This window comes from Octopus bimaculoides, chromosome 8 (genome assembly GCF_046866305.1).
Source record: "Octopus bimaculoides isolate indiv1 chromosome 8, ASM4686630v1, whole genome shotgun sequence".
Lineage (NCBI taxonomy): Eukaryota > Metazoa > Mollusca > Cephalopoda > Octopoda > Octopodidae > Octopus > Octopus bimaculoides.
This window is the reverse complement of record NC_142935.1, coordinates 62475692-62501115: the sequence shown is the minus strand read 5'-3', so window position 1 is coordinate 62501115 and position 25424 is coordinate 62475692. Positions and strand designations below refer to the sequence as shown.

Sequence of the window (25424 nt, the reverse complement as noted above, 5' to 3'; positions counted from 1 at the left end):
GTTGTGTGACATAACGATGTTTTTTTACTAACAATAGTTCTACAGACAAGAAAATACCAACATAATAAGTGAAAATACACTAAAATCCAGTTTAGATCATTCTACACACTCCTAAACGTCAACAAAAAGACAGACAGCAACTTCTCCAAGTTCATTTGGTCAATGAAACACAAACTCTCACAAGCTTCAAGCTGAAATAGACTTTACTAAATCATACACGCAGAATGAACACTGTAAGCTGTAAAATTAGCATCGCCAGAGTTAAAGGACTATCACATTACATAACATTAAAGAACACAAAACAAAATAGTAAGAGAAAAAGTACGTTAGATAATAATACTAACAACCTACATAAAATTGAAAAGAAAACTAGAAAATTAGTAGCGGTTGCTTTGCTAATTCTAAGTACACACGCATATTCATATACAGTCACAGAAGCCTAATAATAAACTAAAAACAATTAACAGTTTCACACATTTTAAATCAGGCGATGATGATTTCTTCATAAGTTACATTATTCCCACGTTCCCTCGCTGCCTAATACAAACGTTTCGTAATAAAAATTCATACTTCGTTATTCGTCTTTTACATTTAGTTTGATCATGAAAAGAATGTACGAAAAATTCCTTGATGTAAAACGTAAAATGATTAAACACTAATATAATCACAATCGTGTTTTTGGTACATGATTGAAAGAAGGTGATTACACTCATACATACATACACACGCATGCACACACATTTACGTATAGCTATATATATACATACATTCACACATACACACACATATATGTACACACATATATATATATAGATACACGCACACACACACGTAGCTGTATCGAAAGAGAAACAAAGCCAGAGAGAGAGAGAGAGAGAGAGAGAGAGAGAGAGAAAGAGAGAGAGAGAGAGAGAAGTAGACATAGAGAAAAGTAGATGTATAGGCAGAGAAACATACAGATAAATAGACAGACAGACAGACAGACAGACAGACAGACGGACAGAGAGACAGACAGACAGACAGACAGACAGACAGACAGACAGACAGATAGGTAGACAGAGAGACAGACGGACAGATAGACAGACAGGTAAGTAGGTAGATAAATAGAGAGAGGACAGACAGACAGACAGACAGAAAGACAGACAGACAGATAGATAGATAGATAGAGAGAGAGAGAGAGAGAGAGAGAAAAAGAGAGACAGACAGACAGAAACAGACGGACAGACAGACAGACGGACAGACAGACGGACAGACAGACAGGTAAGTAGGTAGATAGATAGATAAACAGAGAGAGAGAGAGAGAGAGAGGACAAACAAACAGACAGACACAGACAGACAGACAGACAGACAGACAGACAGACAGACAGACAGATAGATAGATGGATAGACAGACAGACAGACATAGATAAGTAGATAGGTAGGTAGGATTGATAGAAAACCATCGTTGCTTGCGTAAATCCCCATATACCAGCGTTGATTCGGTCTCCTGTCATGCACGTGCGTTGGAGAATGTTCCTCTGGTGTTGACCCCTCCTGTCTAGATACCCTCCCTGTATTCGATCCACCATTCGACTCCTTTTGTCTCTTTTTCTTTTCTCGCCCAGCATCTTCTAGCATGGCCCTTTTCGGGTTCTTTGCTCGTTCTTCACGTTGGGCCCTGATAGCTGCCAGGCGCTTCACTTTGGCCGGATTTGGTGGGCAAGGGAGCGTAACCTGGGATAAAGAGACAATGAGAGAAGAAAATAGTAGTATTAGTAGTAGTGGTGGTGGTGGTGGTGGTGGCAATAGTAGTAGTGGTAGTGGTAGTTGTAGACTTCGTAGTATCTGTGTATGTATGTAAGTGTGAACGGAATGTATATGTATGTATCTGTAGTGTGGTCTTGAAGAAAAGCTTGTTATCAGTTTATAGACACCATTTGTTGCTACATTAATACAAGAAGAGCAAATTTTATATGAAACGACGTATATCACAGGAGCGGGGAATCTCCACCAGAATTTCACATTTATGCTGGTTACACACATCAATGCATATTCTTGTTACCGTGTTGTCGTGGTATGCTTCTTCATCAATCGCGCCAGGTTGAATATGTGGCTGTGAGAATAGCTACGACTTAAGAGTGAACTCCACCAAGGACCGAATTCACTCTGTTCTTTTCGCGCTAAAATGAATCGTATTTGTAGGCTCGGATCCAAATGTTATATCAGCCTCTTTCCAATCGAGTTGTGAAGAAAAAAGGTAATGGAAAAGGAACAATAAAGAAAATGAACAATAAAGAAAAGAAAAGAAACAGCAGAAAAAAACGAATGCAAAACGTACAATAACCAATACAAAAAAAAACTGTCTATGGAAGTAAAAAGCTCACAGCAGAGTCTATGCTGGAATTAAGATTCCGTTTATGTTATTGCAGATGTTTGTCTTTTTTTTCTCATTTGTTTAAGCATTGTTTTTATGTCTATGCATTTACATAACCACGTATGATTGGACATGGAAATCAAAACAGACACAAAGACAAATTGACTTACCAAAATAGGTTTCTGAAACTCAGTACTTTCCCATTCTGTTAATATAATTGGACTGCAAGATAGCAACCCTTTGAATGAGTTCTTGTGTGAACGAAGTTCTGCAAGCGAAGCGCTGTCCACTGGCTGGGCCTGAGTAGAAGGAAAATGATTCTCAAACCTTTTATTTGAGCTGTTGTATAATTGAAAACTGAGTCATTGAGAATTAAAAAAAAAAATACAAACAATGACAAAAATGTGGAAACAGGAGAACGACAAAGGATTATACGTAAAAAAAAAAAACAGGTAGAAAAATATACGATTAATGCGGATGACCCCTCTGTCCGGCTTTCGCCATGATAGATCGCTAGCCACTACACATTTTTTTTTCTCTCCTTGTTTCTTTCTGCGTTCCTTTCCGTGGAAGAAAGTAGGTTCGAAACGTTAAAGATTTTTTCACTTCCCGAGCGTTAAACTAGTACATCTATTTGTCGTCTACACCGCCTGTCTTCGTCTTTTTGTGAATTCTCCCCCTATATGTATATATATATATGTATATATATATATAAAGAGAGAGAGAGAGAGAGAGAGAGAGAGAGAGAGAGAGAGAGAGAGAGAGAGAGAGCACTCCGTCTGTTTCAACGACGAGGGTCCCAGTGAAATTACATATATATATATATATATATACATATATATATATACATATACATATATATATATATATATATATATACATATATATACATATATATATATATATATATATATGTATATATATATATATATATATATATATATATATATATATATATATATATATATATAAATATATATACATATATATACATATATATATGTATATATATGTATATATATATATATATATATATATATATATATATATATATATATATATATATATATATATATATATATATATATATATATATATATATATGGTAGCGTACATTCTATTACCGGAGTAAATAAATAGTCAGTTTTATTTTAATTGGTTAAGAAAAAACCAAGAGCCGAAACTATGTCGTTTTTCAGAGCCTCCATAGAAAAGGATTGGCGTAACTATGGAATGAACGCATCAGCAGAACTGACTGCAATATAAACATTATAAGTAATGGATACTGTTAAAACGTTCTTACCGAAAGAAGCAAGTGTTCATTCTGTGAAAAAGAGTTTCTTTCTGTAGAGAATGAAATCCTTTGGTCATAGGACGACACAACTTTTGCTGGCATTGTAGTGAAAGTGATATAGTCTCGTTTCAATCTAGTTACAACAGCATACTGGGCAGGAGCCTTCAGCAAAGTTTGAGCAAATTTTATGTCCTGTCATATAAAAGATATATATTAATGTAATGTTATTACCAGTTCAAATATATCAGTGGGAAGTTCGAACTCGTAAACAAGCCATTCACCGTGTTTTGCCATGGAGAAAATTTCTCGCTGTAGATAAATGGTGTAAAAACACTTAAATTAGAACGCAGCGCCATTTGAGTATTAAACATGGATTGATGGTCGGACGACTGAAGGGCAGACGAACAGACGGACAAATATGTGTACGTTTGTGTGTATGTGTGTGCGTATTCATACGTATTTACGTAATACATATATACGTATTTACGTACATACATACATACGTATTTACGTAAAACAAACATACATACATACATACATACATACATACATACATACATACATACATACATACATACCATGGACATGCCGCCTAGGTAGGCAAGGTAGGCAGTGCCTACCCTGAATAAAATAGATTGATAGTAATATCTTCCTTTTATGGCTAAATATGTACCAAATTCAATAAAACTATGAAAGTTACTCTGATTACTATGCATAAAATGCAAAATATTTTATTTTTTTGTAAAGAATAAAAAGTTTTGGATAGTACAACAATGCACTATAATACAAAAAATGGACTATATTCCGATGATATTTCGGAATACAATTCCTTCTTCAGATATTCTTAGATGGAGTCTCTGCTATAATCTGTTTTCCAACGGCTTTTCTTTATTCAGAGGCGTCTCAATAGTGGTCTCACGAAGCTCCTTCCGGAATTCCTCATGAGAAGTGCATGAGGTCGGCTATGTCTCAATATCGTGTGTGTTGGTACATCTGTAGTGCTGCTTCTAAGTTTTTCCTTCTTTTTTCCTCTTTTATTTTGTATTTAGGTAGGCATAATTCGCTCCTGCTTTTCAATCTCAGTATTTAAGCTACGCATAGTACTGCTGTAGTACATGTACTGCGTACACTCCAACAGCACCATTTTTTTTACTTGCTATAAAGGCAAAAATAAATCTGCCTTCAACTCAGTCGCGCGTCTGTGTCTCGCTTATTTTTTTGTATTTCTACATAAATGTCACCAACTGCCTACCCTGAGTAATTACTGACGGCACGTACCTGATACATACGTATCCATCTTTTTTTCCATTCATCAATCCGAACACGCAAACATAATATCTACGGATGGATGTATCTATGCACACTAACATAAGAATAATTATATTTTGCTTGAAATATCTCTTGTTTCTTCCGTCTACAAAGGAGACAAAATCCCACTTGTAACTGGGTATTAGTTACCTTTGAACTTTTTAGCACACCTCTACAGAGAAACCTAATTAAAACAGTAATTATTGCTGACATGCAACACTTAATTAAGAACTATAACACGACATTACGACTGATAATACGATTACTGTCTTTGCTAATAATTTCAATTCTGTATAATAGCCTCATTGAACCTTCAAGGATCAGAAGACTTCGTTTACCGACTGAATGAAATTTGAGATTTCAATAAAAGGGATAATCTCAAATTTATGTCGCGTGTGTTTTTCACTGATATATGTATTACCAAACACACACACACACACACACACACACACACACACACACACACACACACACACACACACACGCACACACACAAAACGTCTCACTCACATACAACGCATGCATGCTAATACGTATATCTAGAAACTATACATATACATATAGTATATACATTTATATACATAGAAACACATATATATATATGCGCAGGAGTGGCTGTGTGGTAAGTAGCTTGCTTACCAACCACATGGTTCCGGGTTCAGTCCCACTGCGTGGAACCTTGGGCAAGTGTCTTCTACTATAGCCTCGGGCCAACCAAAGCCTTGTGAGTGGATTTGGTAGACGGAAACTGAAAGAAGCCCGTCGTATATATGTATATATATATGTATGTGTGTTTGTGTGTCTGTGTTTGTCCTCCTACCATCGCTTGACAACCGATGTTGGTGTGTTTACGTCCCCGTAACTTAGCGGTTCGGCAAAAAGAGACCGATAGAATAAGTACTAGGCTCACAAAGAATAAGTCCTGGGGTCGATTTTCTTGACTAAAGGCGGTGCTCCAGCATGGCCGCAGTCAAATGACTGAAACAAGTAAAAGAGTAAAATAGTATATATATATATATATATATATATATATATCGGCCTTCTGTTGTTATTTATTTCATATCTGCCCTCCCTCAGCAACGGGGTCATATTTATCTACCTACCCTTGTCAACAATCTCATTATTGGTCAAATATTCTCAGAAAGCAGTTTAACCAAATAAACACACAGGTTCTTAAGGCGCAAACACGAAAGTGATTAAAAAAACATAAAACTATCAGAGTATTACGTTCAAGTACAGTCATGATTCACAATGTATGTATGCATGTAATATATGTGTACAACCCAACCCCACACATGTATATATATATATATATATATATATATATATATATGAAAGCCTGTTTTTGTTCTTCAGAATGAATAACCGCTGAGAAGAAAAGAACAGTAAAAGTAATTCTGTGCTAGTTTATGTCGAAATAGAAGTGGACACCTTGAGAAATATCCAATTTACGTACATACATACATACATACATATATAAGTTATACGCATATATATATATATATATATATATATATATGTATGTATTATATGTGTAATGTGCGGTTTTAGGTGTAATATTATGTATATATAATTATATGCGTGTGTGTATAATACATATATTATTACACCTTAAAACTGAACATTGAAATGAGATGTGTAATATTACCTCTTTCACAATCATAAATTTGTGTTTTGTGTGTTTGTGTGTGTGTGTGGGGGGGGGGGTTGCATGTGTGTGTGTGTGTGCATGCAAATGCATGCATTATGCAGGCATGGACGTACGTATGTATGCATGTATGTATATATATGTATGTATGTAGTAAGTGTCTGTTTGCAGTGGGTTCTGGAAAGTTCAATGTATACACACACACACACACACACACACATATGCATAAATTTATGGTAACCATTACCTTATGTAAATCAACGATGACTTCTGTGGTTGGTACCTCGCACCAAGAAGCGCCTTTTTTCATTTTTATAAAAACTTCCCGTGTGATGGCGCTGGCTCTTGAAGTGAAATGTGGTATTGCAATGAATAAAAGTTCCTAGGAAATGGAAGCATAGCGTTAAATTGAATAGTGTTGTAAAAGTAATAATATATATCTTTGTTTTATGCGATTTTGTCCCGAACAAGGCTTGTAGTCACTTTGGTGTAAGGGACAATATAGAAGGAAAATAAGGGATCTATACATTCAAAATATGTCAATTGAGAGAAAGCTTAAAGGATATCATAGTCCAGAGGAAAGTAAGACGATGGTAGTGAGTTCCAGAGTACAAAAGTTCAAGGAAAGAAACTATATGAATAAAAGGACTTATGACGAACAGGAAGCTGTTTGTATGTGTGTGTGTGTTTGTGTATGTGTGTGTGTATGTGGGTGTGTGTGTGTGTGTTTGTGTGTGTGTGTGTGTGTGTGTGTGCGTGTGTGCGCGCGTGGGTGCGTGTGCGGCGCGCGTGTGTGAGATGTGTACTGTATACATATCTAGGAATAATATACCTGATGATGATAGATCTAACTGATTGAAATGCAATGTAAATATACAGTGAAAAATGTTTTGATTCTAAAATGAGTCTAAAAAAATTTGATTCTAAAAATTAGTCTGAACAATTACAAAATTACTTATTTCAGAAACTTAGACATTTATATATACAGGAATACAGATTAGGCTGTTAAATTAATTGGAAAATATATATGACAGAATAAATCTCCCGGAGAAAGCATGTATAGTATTATATATAACTCAATATATTTCATAATATCAGTAGCTTCTTATCTAAGCAGTCTTTTTTACAACTCAAATCATTATGTAACATTTATATTAAACCATTCATGTATACAAACTATTATGTAGGATTAGCAGCTTATATTAAAGTAATCTTCTAAATAACACTATTGCATACCATTGACATCTTTCTGTTAAAGTAGTTTTGTATATAATACTTTTATACTTCTTTAACAGCATAAGATCAAAGTAGGTTTGTGTACAACACTATTACATAACATTAACAGCCTTCTATTAAAGTAGTTTTGTATACAAGACTATTATAAAACATTAAAGCCTTCAGTTATCTTCTTAGAATATTAATGTGCAAGACTAACTACCGTCCATTAATTTAGCATTATCACCTATAAAATCAACAATAAGAAAAATAAACCTAACAAAAACAGAGCGAATATTGATAAAGAATTTTCAAACTGAATCACTGTCTCACTAGAATTCTCAAACTTATCCCTGGAATTCTGGAATTCCTTCTCTTCCCGGTGGATGGAAGAATTTCTCCCGGTTAAAAATCAAAGCAACAGGTGTCGAGAGAAAGAGGAAGTATCGCAATATGGTTGTATCAACTGCCAGTAGTAACAGCTACTTTTCTTCAAATCACACGATATCACTTAAAAAAGAAACAACAACAACCAAAAACAAAAATGAAGGATCATATTAGATAATGTAGTTTTAGTAGCATTGTATCACAAAACAGATGGATCAGGGTCCAGTTTAATCTTTATTGACCCGAGACTAGAGAACAAGAACAACAGAAAACGATAAGAGATATGACAATAGGCAGGAGTATTTTTACTTACATTAGCATATACAAAAGCGTCTGATGGAATTATTTGTATGATGAAACTGACAAGTTCCTCCTGGCGTTCGTATTTAAATGTGTTCTGTAGCTGTTTGACAACGTTACACTGTAGGCTGTTGGGATTGAAGTTGTTTGACTGAGCTCGGATAACACATCCCACACTGAATTCATGTAGCGTTGGATTGATTTTGTATCTATACGACAGTATATATATATATGAATATATATATATATATATATATATATATATATATATATATATATATATATATATATATATATATATATATATATATGTTTACAAAACAACAGTAATGTATCACATACGCAAACACACACACACACACACGCACTAGGATTCTCAAAACCAGAAAGGAGAAAGCAGAACCGAAGACTAGAGATCCAAACCGTAACTGGAACTGCAAAAAATCTGTAAAACTTTCTAGAAGTTTTATCATTTAAGTAAATATGTGCATGTCTAGCCATGCAACTATATGCACGAGAATACATACATATGACAAAACATACAAATATGCGCATGTACTTACTCCAAATACTGCACATATACATACATACATGCGAAAATATTCTGATGATGCTGCAATTCCAACGAAGGAGCTTTGGATCTAGTTTAGAAACCAACTCTTTCTCTATTGGCAAGAAATCTTGAAATAAAACTGAATAAGGACCTACATACATACATGCATACACAAACTAACAGACATGTTTATACAGATTCGTGGTGTAATCGACAAAACGCGTTCTTATAATATTCAGTCAGCAAACAGTTCATAGCAGCCGACAAATCACAACAAAAGATAAAAAAGCAGACAGCCCACAACAACAATTGACTTAGAACAGTAGCTAACTCATAACACCAGCCGACCCACTGTAACAAACAGTCCACAATAATAGATGACGCACAACAACAACCAACAAGCAACAGTTAAGCAACATGAACAACATGCAACCGACCACCATTTTCTTCTCCCTTAATTCAACGAACGATTTCCGGTGCCTCTTTTGGCGAACACAATGGAATTTTTGTGAGAAAATATAATGGATTTTCGGTGCCACCCTTCGAGTTATTTTTTCACATAATCTTGTTGGCAAAAGCTAAATCTGAGAGGGTGAGACAGATAGAAAGAAAGTGAGAGACAGATAGAAAGAAAGAGAGAGACAGATAGAAAGAAAGAGAGAGACAGATAGAAAGAAAGAGAGAGACAGATAGAAAGAAAGAGAGAGAGAGACAGAGAAAGAGACGGAGAGAATATATGTATGTTTGTCTATTTGTATGTGTGTGTGAGAGGGAGTGAGAGAAAGAAGGAGAAAAAAGAAAGAAAAAAGAAAGAAATACGTTGTATATTCATCGACCTCGGAAAAATGACAAGTTCACATCGGTGGAATTTGAACTCAAGGTAGTGGAAGTAAGAAAAAAATGCCCCAAAAGAATTCTACCCAATGGTCTAACGGTTCTGTCAATTTTCCGCCTCAGACAACCCACAACCGGTTAGATTAAAAAGCAGACAATCACAATAATAAGTACTATCAACAGCAATTGAAAGTCTCACAATAACGAACAGATCACGACAAAACACGACAGAAATCTCACAACATTTTTACACAGAAACTGGAAAGTATATGAATTTATATTTACACATATTCTGGCCAGTGCAGCCAAAGTGCTGGTTCTTTATTCGCTAATTCTCTTTTGTACCATTCAACTTCCTTTTGGTGGCGTTTCTCAGCAATTTTTCTTTCTTCTTCTTCTTTTAATTGCTTTAATTTCTCCATTCTGTCTTTCTCGATCTTCTTTCAATATGTTTTTCTTTCTTTTATTTGATTACTTATATTTCCTCCCGTAATATCGTCTATGATGGAATAACTTCGCTAAAATCTTTTCTTCCGTGTGGCTTGGTATCCACTTCGCATTATTCGTTATCTATTTTGCAACCAATTTTCATTCAACATCAGGGATGGTTATATATCGTTGGATGTCTTTCTACAGATGAGACAAACGCCATTCATGATGGTGTCAGATGAAATCCAATTGTTATTCAGTCCAAGCAATGTGTTGGTCTCTAAGGCACCCGGCCAACACCTTCTGTAACGGGAAAAAAATAACCAAATAAATCATAAAAAAGATAATTAAATTAACAGCACGTTATATTTCGTCTGTTGGAATGCGAAGAATATAAGATTTACCCTCACATGGAGTTAGTCTTTCTTGATAGTAAAAGAGTCTACAAAGGATAGAGAATAATAGAGGTAAGAGGGAGGAACCAATAATGGTGCTGCATTAGAACCATTCTCTTGTCTGCTTCTTCTCCCCTGATGATTTACAAATGAAATAAAATATTCTTGGACATGAGAAGAATACGTTTCTCTATAGTTACCTTGTGGGGTTTTTTCTTGTGTTGTTTTTTTTACATAGTTACTTTGCTTTGCACACTTACGGCCATTTTACGAGTGATGCGCATTCTAGATGTTTTATTTTCGTTGTTAATTACTCTTTTCTTAATTGTGTCTCTCCGTTATTTATTAAGAGATGTACAGTTTATTTTCTAATGTTTTCTGAGTTTGAGCGTTGATATTCCAACATGATTCAATCTGAAAGAGTTCCCGCCTTCCTTTGTAACTATGAAAGCAGCATATATTTTGTTTAACCTAGTGATATTGATATTCGTGCCTGTTTTCATTAATCCTGCGACTGAGAGAAGAAATTAGGGGTTCTCAAAACCAGAAAAGAGAAAGCTAATTAGAAGATTGGAGATACAAACTATCACCGGTATTGTCAAAATATGTAAAACTTTTCAAAAAGTTTAGCATTTAAGTACACCCTTACATGTCTAGACACGCAACTAAATGCATGAGAATACATAAAACAAAACTTACCATTCTGAACATGCACTGACTACAAATATTGCACATATACACGGAAACATGTGCAAATACTTTGTTGATGTTGCTCAAAATTCCAGCGAAAGAGCCATGGATCTAGGTTAGAAACGGACTCTTCTTTCGTTGGCAAGAAATATAGAAATAAAATTAAATAATAACATAGGATAATAAAAAAAGGATAAACTTCCTTCCCGAGTCACAAAGACTCATAGGACCGGTTTTCCGGTTTCTGTGACTCATATACACCCCACTGGATGGGACGTCGGTCCGTCGGACGACTACTAACATTTACCAGCTGAGTGACCTGGAGTAACGTGAAATGAAGTGCTTTGCACAAGAACACAACGTATTATTTAATCCAGGAATCCACTAAACCATACGTTTCCGCAAACAATAACATCTCTCTCTTTCTCTCTTTCTCTCTCTCTCTCTCTCTCTCTCTCTCTCTCTCTCTCTCTCTCTATGTATATATATATATATATATATATATATATATATATTCCTACACACACACACACACATATTTGAAAAGTCAATGAGAATTGCTTAATACAGTTTTGAAGTGTGAAAGTAATCTTTAAAAAAAAAGTGTTATAAAATCTTTTATTGGGATGTTACTAAATTTTTGGGGAAGAAGTTTTCTTCCTAATGTGTGAGAGCTTTCGATTAACCACACACACACACACACACACACACACACACACACACACACACACACACACACACACACAGAGACTGATAGATAGATAGATAGATAGATACATACATACATACATACATACATACATACATACATACATATATATATATATACACACTCATATACATACGCGCAGGTACCCTCACACGCACATATGTATTTAAGAATATATGTATATATGTTTATGTGTGTGTGCGCGTGCATGTGTGTTTTACGTCTGTAAGTATGCATATACACACGCACACATGGCGACACGCATGTGCAGACACGTCGTACGCTGCCATTCAGTTTGGCATTCGTCCCGACTTGAACGACAACTAACCCTAATGTTCTCTGTTTGTTATAACCGATAGGAAATCTGGGATAGTGCGAACAGTAGTGGTCTCACAGTCACATAAATATATATCATAGTCACATAAATATATACACTCTATTAATGTTGAAGTAAGTGTGCATATATATTGTATATTCTGCTGGATAATAGGGCATGTCCCTCTAGTTTTCTACTCGTATTGCCTCCACTCAAATTATTAAATGGAACTTAGCTCACCTTGAGCACTTCGAGTCTAGCCTGTCTACGAGTATTGTCAATAAATAACAATATCTATAAAATAATATAATTACACTCTATTATATATATATATATATATATATATATATATATATATATATATATATATATATATATATATATATATATATATATATATTAGTTTTATATACACACAGGCTTGCATATGCATGCAAACAAGCGCACAGTCCCACATGCTCGTATACCATACTTCCTTCCCTTCAATGCAAACATTATAGAGTTTTAACAACCAGTTATTAGTATCGCTATGCCTAAGGTAAATAATATATACGTACACACACACACACACACACACACACACACACACACACACACACACACACACACACACTTCAATGTATATATATATATTTATATCGTTTTTAGAAAAACATAAATCCGTAGGAGAAGCACACTCTAAGAAGTAGAGTAGTCTATATTTTTTCTGGTGAAGGTCGGTTTATGGAGTTACTCTGGTTTTCCCATCCAGAAAGGGATTATTAACATTATGGCGTATCTTCAGGCCCCAAGACCTGTTGGCCTATGACAGGTCATAGGCCAACAGGTCTTGGGGCCTGAAGATACACTGTAAAGTTTACCCCTTTACGGACGGGAAATCCAGGTTAACCTCATAAACCGACCTTCACCAGAAAAAAGAAATATATCTTCAGATATGAAATAGAAGCAGCGTTAGTGTAATAAACGTTATCGACCACATATACTTAACGTATATACCCTGTGTATTTGCGAGTAGGTTGCGAATTGACGTGGTGGAGGTTACTCTCCCAAAGCACAGGGTGTCAAAACATCTGGGGTGAATTACTTCGCTTGCCCATGATTCTCAGGTGCTTTAATACTCGGCATTTTAAGAGAGCATTCTCTCAATCGAGGGGATAATTCGATTACATCGACCCTAATACTCAACTGGTACTTATTGAATCAATTCAGAAAGGGATGGAAACCAAAGTCGTTCTAGGTGGAATTCGAACTCAGAACGTGAATACGGACAAGATGCTGCTAAGCATTTTGCCCGGCGTGCTAACGATTCTGCCAGCTCGCTGCCTTATGTTTGTATATTATATTAGTTGCTTGAAGTACGTTTGGAGGCTTGCAGGTTTGTTGTTTCACGTTGATGAGAAAGCTTTTATTATATTAGATTTTATCTTATATTATTTATCACATTTAATTATTTATTTATTTGCGAGTTTGTTAATTTGTAATATATTCTTTGTACTGTGATGTGTATTGTGTTGTGTTCTTTTTTTTTTTTTTAGCCAAAACCGTAGCTCGGTCAAAGAGACGAGCCGTGAAAAGACAACTCGGACGATTAATGGATAAAGAAATAAATGGATAAAGAAAGTGAGAAAGAATAATGAGATAAGAATCTATAAACTTCGAGAGAACATGAAATAATTCTATTTTGGAACAGTGGATCTCGAAGCAAATAAAGCTATAAATAATAACGTATAAATATTAGGCTAAAAAATTGTTTCGATAGAAAAAGTCGAAGGCTGCCCCGTGGGATCAGAGCCTACGTCTGCAAGCACGACAGGCCCTCGACGTTTTCTATTCAAAGGGTTTCTTAATCCAATATCTACACGTTATTATTTATAGCTTATTTAACTCGAGATCCACTGTTCCAAAATAGAATAATAAAATAACTTAACCGCAATAAGATTAACTAGGAAATATATTTAACAAGGGCACCCAGAGAGCGCAAATCTCCGTCAAGGTAACACCAACGTCCACTCAACGATTAGCCGGAACTGATTTTTAAAATGAGAATATCTGAAATAAACTTGACTGCTCTCACAAACGAGAATACTAAAAATGAACCCAACCGCTCTCAGAAATTAAGTAAAAAAAAATCGGAAAACTAATCCAGAATCCTTGTCCGGTAGTGGATTGATCCCAAAATCTAATCAGTTTGTGCCAGTCACGAGGCCAAACATTGCTGAAAGTTTCATCTGAATCCGTCCAGCCGTTCTTGTGATATTTTGTCCACGGACAAACAAACAAACACGACTGAAAACAATACCTCCGCCTTCGCTAAGACGGAGGTAACAATGAATTTTTAAGCAAGATATGTAATTGTATACAATTTGAATGTGACAGGAATAGTGTCGTTTGATCCATACAGTAAAGTAACTAGATTGTTTTTGAGAGTTACATACAAGATTTTTTGGTTTTGTCATCTCTATAAGAACAGTTTCTACATTAGTTCGAATAGTGCTGTCCTTGTTGGATATGCGTTTTGTGCTATTGTCTGTTTTATATTTAACCAGGCAACCAGACCGCTTCACTTTCATCGTCGTCGCTCCGGAATCTTTTTAGCTGTGTTAACTTCATTGTATGTTTGTGCATCATCAACCATTTCAAGACATGGCATTTCAAGAAATTCTTTAAGTGGGTTTTTGGCAGTAGATGGACCGTCTGATTAACAAAACTTGCTCTTCCCCAAAGAAAAAGAAAAAGAAAACAAAAAAATGAGAATTCGCTTCATCTTGGTCAGACGTTTCTTGGACACGGTTTGAGATAGTCAGATGTCAGTTCACCAAACAATGTAAACGTGTGCGAACATTCAGGAATAACTTCCAGTCAGCCCATTTCTGGATGAAACCGACCATTTCTATAGGCGATCTCTTGCCAGTTTTTTTTTTTTGTTTATTTCATTTTTCTCCTTACATAGACGTCTGGTCTGAATCGGACACTGAGCAACTTAACCGGATTCGCGGTCCAAAAAACAAGAGCCACTGTCCCGCTTAACATACCCGCTTCTTCTTCTGTCAGGTCTTTGGTTGGCGCACATTACAAGGACAAATGACAAACGAAAACTAAAAGAAGATAGTCAGATGACATCATGGCGTTTAACTACAGCGACGACAGCAAGGACGATGACGTCAACAACATTTGTAAATGTCATTGTCCTAGGAAAATAATATGAGAGAGGTGGGGAAGAGAGAGAGTAGAAATAATTAGAAAGAATGAAGAGTGAAAAGAAGGGGAGAGAAGAAGGTGAGAGAGGGAGCAAAAAGGTTAAGGAAAATAGAAGCAAAAAGAAGTTGAGCAAAGAGTAAAAATAATACAAAAATATAATAAAGAAGGAACTTATTAACAGTGGTGGCGGCGGTGGTGGTGGTGGTAGGGTTATGGTTATGGTGATGGTGATGATGTCGGGGGTGTTTATTTGATGGTGATCGTGCGGTAGTGGTGCCAGTGGCTGTATAGGAGGAAGTAGTGTTGTGGCGCGGTAGTGTGGCGCCGGTAGTGGTGTAGTGGCAGTGGCAATTGTGGTGGTGGTGGAGGTAGTGGTGGAGGATGTGGGTGATGGTGGTAGCCGCGGTAGTGGTGATGTTGATGATAGTGGTGCTGGTTAGGCTGCCCGTCTTAATGGTGGTGGTGATGGTGGTGCTAGTGATGGTAGTGGTGCAGGTGGAGGTGATAGTAGTGGCGATATAGAGGTGGTATTGCTAACAGCGACCGTAGCAGTAGCAGCAGCAGCAGCAGCTGTAGTAGTAGTAGTAGTAGTAGTAGTAGTAGTAGTAGTAGTAGTAGTAGTAGTAGTAGTGGTAGTAGTAGTAGTAATAACAACAATAACAGCAGCAACAGCAGAAATTGTAGTGCTAGTAGTAGTAGTAGTAGTAGTAGTAGTAGTAGTAGTAGAGAATTGGTTTGAGATTCAATGTATAAAAAAAGCAACAAAAAAACCCCCCAAAAAACTAAGAAATTAATCGAAGCTTCAACTTCGATTATGACTTAAAGAGTCTAAGAGAGTCTTTGGTTATTGTCAACAGAACGTTCATCACGTAGCAACAATTCCTTTGATGTTGGCCGTCTTCATGTTAGACGACAGTTAACGAAAGTACCTCCTCCCACCTTAAGTCTGTGTGTGTGTGTGTGTGTGTGTGTGTGTGTGTGAGTGAGAAAGAGTGAAATAGAGAGACTGTGTGTGTGTGAGAGAGAGATAGAGGGGGAGACAGAGGCAGACAGACAGACGGACACTGAGGCAGAGTTTGCGTGTGTACAGAGATTGTTTGATAGCTTTTTAGATCGATGGTTATAATAGCCGCAACGGTCAGACAAATAGCACACATAAAAGTGATAGCGGCAGGTGGGTGGAGTGATGCTGAAAACAAATACCCAAGGGACTCCTGCTGCATAAACACTTGATAGCAAAGTGTGGGCGCCAGCATACTTTATGTAGCTAGCTGATATTTTTCTTTATTGATTAATAATAATTATTAATAATAATAATCATTATCTAAATGAATTAACCTGATTCACCGAGATATTGGTTCATAAATTTTGGCGCAAGGCCAGCGATTTCGGGTGAGACGTAAGTCGATTACATCAACCCCAGTGCTCAGCTGGTACTTACTTTATGGACCCCGAAAGGATGAAAAGCAAAGTCGAACTCGGTAGAGTTTGAACTCAGGATGTAAAGTCGGAAGAAATGCCGCAAAATAATTTTTCCGGCGCAGTAATGACTCTGCCAACTCGGCGCTTTGGTATACCCGAATATTAACAAAAAGAATAATATTAATTAAATAAATATTAAATAAAGATTAATTAAATGAAGAAGCGACCATGATATTTAGTAAAGACGACAACTCCGAATATGTTCCGGTCGTATTACACCTCATCAGTGGCACAGCTTAAAACTTTGATTATAGAAGTGTATGCAAACATGTATGCCTCTAATATGTATGTGTGTGTGTGTGTGTGTGTGTGTGTGCGTGCGTGTGTGTGTGTGTGTGTGTGTGTGTGTGTGTGTGTGTCTGCGTTTGTTTCCCACCGCCGTTGGACAACTGGTGTTGGTGTGTTTACGTTTCCATAACTTAGCAATTCGGCAAAAGACGACCCATAAAATAAGTACCGAGATTAAAAGTAATAAAAAAAAAGAAGAAATTCTCACTTTTATTCTTAACGTGTCCAGGCAGGTTCAGAAAGAAAATACGTTGGGCGCTGTTGTGTATGTCTTAGGAGAATGACGTCTCTCTTTTACGTCAACAGTGCGTTCGACATGTCTCAGTGGTGCATGGCATTCTGGGACACCAGTGTCTGGGCAAACATAAATACTAATCAGAGCAAGAGAGAGAGAGAGAGAGAGAAAGAGGAAGAGAGAGTGTGTCCTCTTTTGAGTTAAGTCAGCAGGTTTCTGTGTGTGACAACGTTTTGAGTAATTTCATTTTGGTTGTGCTTATAAGAAGCATAGGCGGTATTATTTGCAGAGACGGTGTTGGTTATTGCAGCAATTGATGAATTTGAAAAATAATCCATATCCAAACCTCGTGAGATTAATAATTAATCTATATCCAAATCTCATGAGTTTAATGACTAATCTATGTCCAAACATGATGAATTTGGAAACTAATACACGCCCAAACAATGGATTTAAAAATTAATCTTCGCTCTAAAGGACTTCCTTTCACCTGATACTCTTCTCTGGCCTTAACAAAACAAACAAAAATTAAAGCAAAAATGCATGGCTGCATGGTTATAAAACTCACTTTGCAACTAAGTGGTTTCACGTTCAGTCCTACTGTGCGGCACATTGGACAAGTGTCTTCTTTTATAGCCTCGGGTTAACCAAAGCCTTGCGAGTGGTGTGGTCAGTGGAAACTATAAGGCGGCGAGCTGGCAGAAACGTTAACACGCCGGGCGAAATGCTTAGCGGTATTTCGTCTGCTGTTACGTTCTGAGTTCAAATTCTGCCGAGGTCGACTTTGCCTTTCATCCTTTCGGGATCGATAAATTAAGTACCAGTTACGCACTGGGGTCGATGTAAGCGACTTAATTCCTTTGTCTGTCCTTGTTTGTCTCCTCTATGTTTAGCCCCTTGTGGGCAATAAAGAAATAAGGAAACTATAAGGGAGCCCGTCATATATAGACGGATATGTATGTATGTATGTATGTATGTATGTTTGTAGGTAGGTAGGTAGGTAGGTAGGAAGGTAGGTATATGTACTTGGGTGGAGTTTTTGCATTTGTTTTCTTTGTACTCCTTCCCCGCATGACAATCGGTGTTGATTCGTTTACATGCCTGTATTTTGGCGTTTCCACAAAAGAGATCGTTAGAATAAGTACCAGATCTTAAAGTACTTGATCAACTTAAACTCTTCAAGGCAGTGACCCAGCATGGCCGCAGTCCAATGAAGATGGTTAACACCTTGGATTCGGTGCAGTTTTTTCTTTGTCTTGTTGATTTCTTTGTCTTGTTGATTTCTTTGTCTTGTGTATTTCGTGACGTTCGTGTAAAACAGGACACGGTTATTCACAGGCTATCTTAAAAGCTTCAATTATTTGTTGCACCAGTCCCTCTTCGATATTTATTTCCCTTATGCAACGAATCATAAAGCATTTTACTTCATCTATAGTCTCGATAAATTCTTCCCCAAATTCTGGTGCTGTGGTTTAACATTAGAAAGTTGAGCTCGGCGTGAGGCTATTTTCATGACATTGATTAAACATCGTAAGAGCAGGAGAACTCAATTCGTCAATTTTCTGTAAAGCTTTTCTGACAAGAAGCTTCCAGATTCAATGACGGGTTGTCTGCATATTCACCTACTTGATTGTAGAAGTGATCCAAAGTTATTTCCACATCATTGAACTCCAAGAAATAGTCGTATGAGATCGTCGAAACGAGATCCCTTAAATATTTTTTATTCGGGAAAATAACTCCGCTCATTCCAGAGGATGTTCATTGGAATCGGGATCAACTGCTGGTCTCCCTATATTACGAAAAACCGTTACACGTGATCTACATTCGGCATAGCAAAGATGAAGTCGTTAGCTTACTTATCTATTCAGTGACCCGACCTCGAGGCTGAATTAACACAATTCACCTTTCTTTCTTCTTTTGTATTCGGCGTGCCAGCAAAATTCATAATCTTGCTTCAAAATGAACTCTTTGGCTATTATCGTTAGAATTTTCGTAGCCTGTGTATGCAGACTTTTACGCTGCTTTTATTGGCAAATATTACGCATTAACCATTATTAGTTCATTTTTCAAAAGGCTGCAGGTACATTTTACAACTTCACCCACAAATGATTTCACTATTAAAGACCTTATGACCAATGTTAAATCGAGAAGTTATACAACTTTTCTAGTAACTATTAATGAAACTCCTTCTATTGCTCCTTGTATTATCAAATGGATAACTAGCGCTGGATGCAAACAATTTGTCATTGCACCAAGACATCAGCAATCTAATGATGAAGTAGAAATGTTGTTAGCTCTTTCAGGTTCGCGATAATTTCTTTGCAATCATCGACTTGACAGGAACTTGAACGCATATCTCCAACGTATTTCTCTGACACTACCGAAATTCCAAGCATTCAACTACAATAAAAAACCTCGCAGTTTTTTCGTGCAGAGCGTTCTTACAATGCAACATGCGACGTAGTACATACTATTCTTCTCATGAAATAATAAACGTCCTAGTAGCGGAAACTCACAGGGGCTCGCAGGATTAATGTTCTAGACATTAGTGATAACTCCTGTCAACATTGGCATGTAGATCAGGTAAAATATTAGATCAATGTTGAGATTTGATTTACGCAAAACGAAACTCCAGATTATTCTAAATTTTACTATTATTCAACACAACCAAGGTGACGAGCTGGCAGAATCGTTATTGCCCCGGAAAATGCTAAGAATTAGTGCTTATTTAGCAAGCGCTTTGCACGATCGAGCGATTTTCTCTTGTCATACCCTACATAAATAGATCCCTCCGCATCATATGCAACTTGCACCAAATGTCTTTATGCAAAATTCTTCTGATGGTGCTGTCTGAAACCTTAACGTCCTTTGCAATGATTCTGATTGACTTCCCGAATTTTTTTTGTTATCGAATATTTCTTCGACTGTTTGTACAAAGTTATGTAATCTGATGGCATTCGGACAATGTGCATGCGCTTTTGCGTTTCGCTGCTGATGTTGGATTCCCCGTCAGCAACTTCCACCCTCTTTCGAACTTTGAATTTGAAGGACCAGGAAACTTGCAGGAAGCAAGCTATATCTGTATCATTATTTCTGCGTTTTTAAGGCAATGGTTACAATATGCCTTTTCATTTACTGAACCAACCTAATGTCTGACATTATTTATCTGAAGAGTAAGGTAAAAAAAAAAAGTTAGAAAAAGATCAGAGCACTTGAAAGCGTTGCCCTCAAAGAAGTTGACGCACTCTGTATATCATACATTATCTTTTATCCAGTACTTGTTTCAGGTCGTCAGACTGCGGCCATTCTAGGGCACCGCCTTGAAGAATTTTAGTTGAAGAAATCAGTCACAATACTCTTTTTTAAAGCCTGATACTTATTCTACTGGTCTCTTTTGCCGAACCGCTAAGTTACTGGGGACATAAACACATCAACACTGGTTGTCACGCGGTGATGGGGAACACACACACACACACACAAACAGACATGTAATATTGGGAACTGAAACCTCAATCATATTTCGGTATTTCTCGTTACTAATTTTCAGACGATAAGGCAAAATGGAACAAAGTTTGGTTTATAAAGAGGATCTTGTTTGGTGATGTGACATAGTGAAATAGTTAAGATTAAATTATACAAATTTATGAAATGGGCATAAGAACACAGAAACACACATACAAACATATATATATACATATATATATATATATATATATATATATATATATGTGTGTGTGTGTGTGTGTGTGTGTGTGTGTGTGTGTGTGTGTGTGTGTGTGTGTGTGTGTGTGTGTGTGTGTGTGTGTGTAAAATAAGATATATTTAAGTAAAGAATGGAAACGTTTTAGCAGTTGTATGAGCGTGTGTGAGCGTGCGCGCGTTTGTATAAAAATTCTACCCGGGAACGTAAATAACTGGTGGAATTTAAGTGTGTCATTGAAAATATATAAAAATCGGAGATAACATGCGTCATATTATTCCAAGTTTCTTGAATTTTCAACAATTTGAAATACACTTTTAAAATACTATTATTTATTTCTAGGTACGTAATTACTAAGCAAATACTTCGAAAGGTGTTTGCAATGACCTAATACCTCAGATCACTCAATCCGTTCAAATACATCTTGTTGTTGTTCTCCTCCTTTTCCTCCTGCTTCTTCTTCTTCTTCTTCTTCTTCTTCTTCTTCTTCTTCTTCCTCTTCTTCAACATCATCATCAAGCCTAAATTTTCGTGGTGGAATAGTGTATTCTACCATACGTTAACTATTACGCCTTTCTATACATCGATAGAACGTGATTTGACAGTAATATGATTACTTTAACTAACAGACCGATCATACCTCACTGGTTCGTTTGTTGATAGTATTGCGTACAATACTATCAGTAGACTTGTGGTGTAGGTGTGGGTGTTGGTATAGGTAATGGGTGTGTCTGAGTATTATTGAAATAATGTCATGTCAAAGCTACAGGTGTGTCACTGTTTACTCTCGCCCACTCTATCCCACTCTATCACTTTCTGTTTACATGAAGGAAGTAATAAAACCAGAGCAAATCAATCTTGATAAATCGAAGTCCGGCTAGATGGTAGAGTGGAAGGTAGAGCATAACGGGTAGAATGATACAAGAAAAGAAACGGGAGGATACGCTCTCACTTACACACAAACACGCAGGCGCGCGCGCACACACAATGCACACACACACACACACACACACACACACACACACACACACACATACACACGCATACACACATAGGGAAATAAAAGGTAGATTGATTAATCAGGGAAAAGAAAGAAACAGTGAGAAAAAATAGATATAGAGATACGGATATATATATATATATATATATATATATATATGTGTGTACATAAATATATATATATGCATAAATATATATATATAAACATACATAAATATATAAATATATATATACACACAAATATATATACATATATATATATACATATATATATATACATAAATATATATATATATATACGGCTTTTGAATGTTGTTTTCACTGTCCAATTTTTCCTGTCTTGGTTTGTGTTTGCCACCTTGGAATCCTCTGTGTAGTGGGTTGATCCACTGCTCAGGAAGAGACTATTCTAGAGTACGTTCTGTCTTATCTTCGAAACGTCTAGATAGAATAGAGACAGCTGATGAAGGGATATTCCAAGTGGCTTTCCGTTTTCCTATGTGTTCGTTCCGTTGTCTGTAGTTTATTGTTCTAACGTCCTGTACCCTGATATGCATATATATACACATGTAGATGTAAGTATGTATATATATGTGTGTATACATGTATATATATTCTTTGTATTATATATATATATGGCTCGTGTGTTCTCGTCTACGTTTGTTTGCAATGTCCTGTACCCAGATATGCACCTATACATACAGGTGGATGTCGGTATGCACATACCTGTACGTATATATGCATATACTCATTTACTTTTGTTTTTACATGATTGAACGCAGCGTCTCACAAAAATTGTAAGTAGTTCGTAAACTTATCCTCCGACGCTACTCTATCTCTTTCTCTTTCTCTTTCCTTTCCCCCCCCCCTCGTTCTTCCTCTGTACTACTACGTATCTCGCCTTACCCCTCTTGTTCTTCCTCTGTACTACTACGTATCTCGCCTTACCCCTCTTGTTCTTCCTCTGTTACTACTACGTATCTCCTTTTCCCCCTCGTATTTCCTCTCTTTCTCTTTTCCTCTCGTTGCTCACCATTCTTCTACTTCCTCCCTCTCTTTCTCCCTCTACCACTCTCTCTCTTCCCTTTACACCGGCATGGTCACATGCTTCCGGTCAATAATCCTTTCCTTCCTTGGCTTTCGCTAAGTAACACACGCTACCACTTTGTCTCTCTCGGTTCCGTGCCTCATCGCGTTCATACACACATAATTTTTCTCGTCTGGCCGTAAAGCCTTCTGTTTGTTTTCCTGTCTTGTTTTTCGTCCGCCACTACATTCCTCCATGGCTAGATTTAATTTGCGTATACAGATTTAATCTGCGATCCATGGGACGAGCCGTTTTAACGTTGCGTCCTGCCCGAAGCTCGTCGAAACGCCGGTGTTAAAACGTGGGTAGCTGATGAAGTAGAATGTTCTCTATGTGGCTCGTGTGTTCTCGTCTACGTTTGTTTGCAATGTCCTGTACCCAGATATGCACCTATACATACAGGTGGATGTCGGTATGCACATACCTGTACGTATATATGCATATACTCATTTACTTTTGTTTTTACATGATTGAACGCAGCGTCTCACAAAAATTGTAAGTAGTTCGTAAACTTATCCTCCGACGCTACTCTATCTCTTTCTCTTTCTCTTTCCTTTCCCCCCCCCCCCTCGTTCTTCCTCTGTACTACTACGTATCTCGCCTTACCCCTCTTGTTCTTCCTCTGTACTACTACGTATCTCGCCTTACCCCTCTTGTTCTTCCTCTGTTACTACTACGTATCTCCTTTTCCCCCTCGTATTTCCTCTCTTTCTCTTTTCCTCTCGTTGCTCACCATTCTTCTACTTCCTCCCTCTCTTTCTCCCTCTACCACTCTCTCTCTTCCCTTTACACCGGCATGGTCACATGCTTCCGGTCAATAATCCTTTCCTTCCTTGGCTTTCGCTAAGTAACACACGCTACCACTTTGTCTCTCTCGGTTCCGTGCCTCATCGCGTTCATACACACATAATTTTTCTCGTCTGGCCGTAAAGCCTTCTGTTTGTTTTCCTGTCTTGTTTTTCGTCCGCCACTACATTCCTCCATGGCTAGATTTAATTTGCGTATACAGATTTAATCTGCGATCCATGGGACGAGCCGTTTTAACGTTGCGTCCTGCCCGAAGCTCGTCGAAACGCCGGTGTTAAAACGTGGGTAGCTGATGAAGTAGAATGTTCTCTATGTGGCTCGTGTGTTCTCGTCTACGTTTGTTTGCAATGTCCTGTACCCAGATATGCACCTATACATACAGGTGGATGTCGGTATGCACATACCTGTACGTATATATGCATATACTCATTTACTTTTGTTTATATATATATATATATATATATACATGAATATATATATACATAAATATATATAAATATATATATACATAAATACATATATATAAATATATATATATATATATATATATATATATAAACATATATATATATAAATATATATATACATAAATACATATATATAAATATATATATATATATATAAATATATATATATATATATATATATATATATATATAAATAAACATATATATATATAAATAAACATATATATATATAAATAAACATATATATATATAAATATATATATATATATATATAAATATATATATATATATATATATATATATATATATATAAATAAACATATATATATATAAATAAACATATATATATATATAAATAAACATATATATATATAAATATATATATATATATATATAAATATATATATATATATATATAAATAAACATATATATATATATATATATATATATAAATAAACATATATATATATAAATATATATATATATATATATATATATATATATACATACATATATAAATAAACATATATATATATAAATATATATATATATATATATATATATATATATACATACATATATAAATAAACATATATATATATAAATATGTATATATATATATATATATATATATATATATATATATATATATATATATATATATATATATATATATACACAGAAAGGGAAAGAGAGAGAGGAGAAGTGAGGGAGTAAGTTATTGCAAAA

The 25424-nt window shown here is 36.1% G+C and overlaps 1 protein-coding gene across 3 annotated transcripts in view; it reads right to left on the bottom strand.

Moving 5' to 3' along the window:
• The window catches only part of LOC106880843 (death domain-containing protein 1), a 46929-nt gene that overhangs the window by 12059 nt on the left and 9446 nt on the right, over window positions 1-25424 (bottom strand). For 2 of the 3 annotated variants that reach the window (XM_089356591.1, XM_089356592.1), the window contains exons 2-7: window positions 10178-10624; window positions 8519-8714; window positions 6851-6985; window positions 3657-3839; window positions 2524-2652; window positions 1440-1713 (exon numbers count right to left, since the gene is read on the bottom strand). In XM_089356591.1, the coding sequence (XP_089212717.1) occupies window positions 1440-1713; window positions 2524-2652; window positions 3657-3839; window positions 6851-6985; window positions 8519-8714; window positions 10178-10314 (1054 nt within the window). In that variant the 5' untranslated portion in view covers window positions 10315-10624. Of the gene's footprint in view, window positions 1-1439; window positions 1714-2523; window positions 2653-3656; window positions 3840-6850; window positions 6986-8518; window positions 8715-10177; window positions 10625-25424 lie in introns of those variants that run through there. The other variant, XM_089356593.1, reaches the window with a different exon arrangement.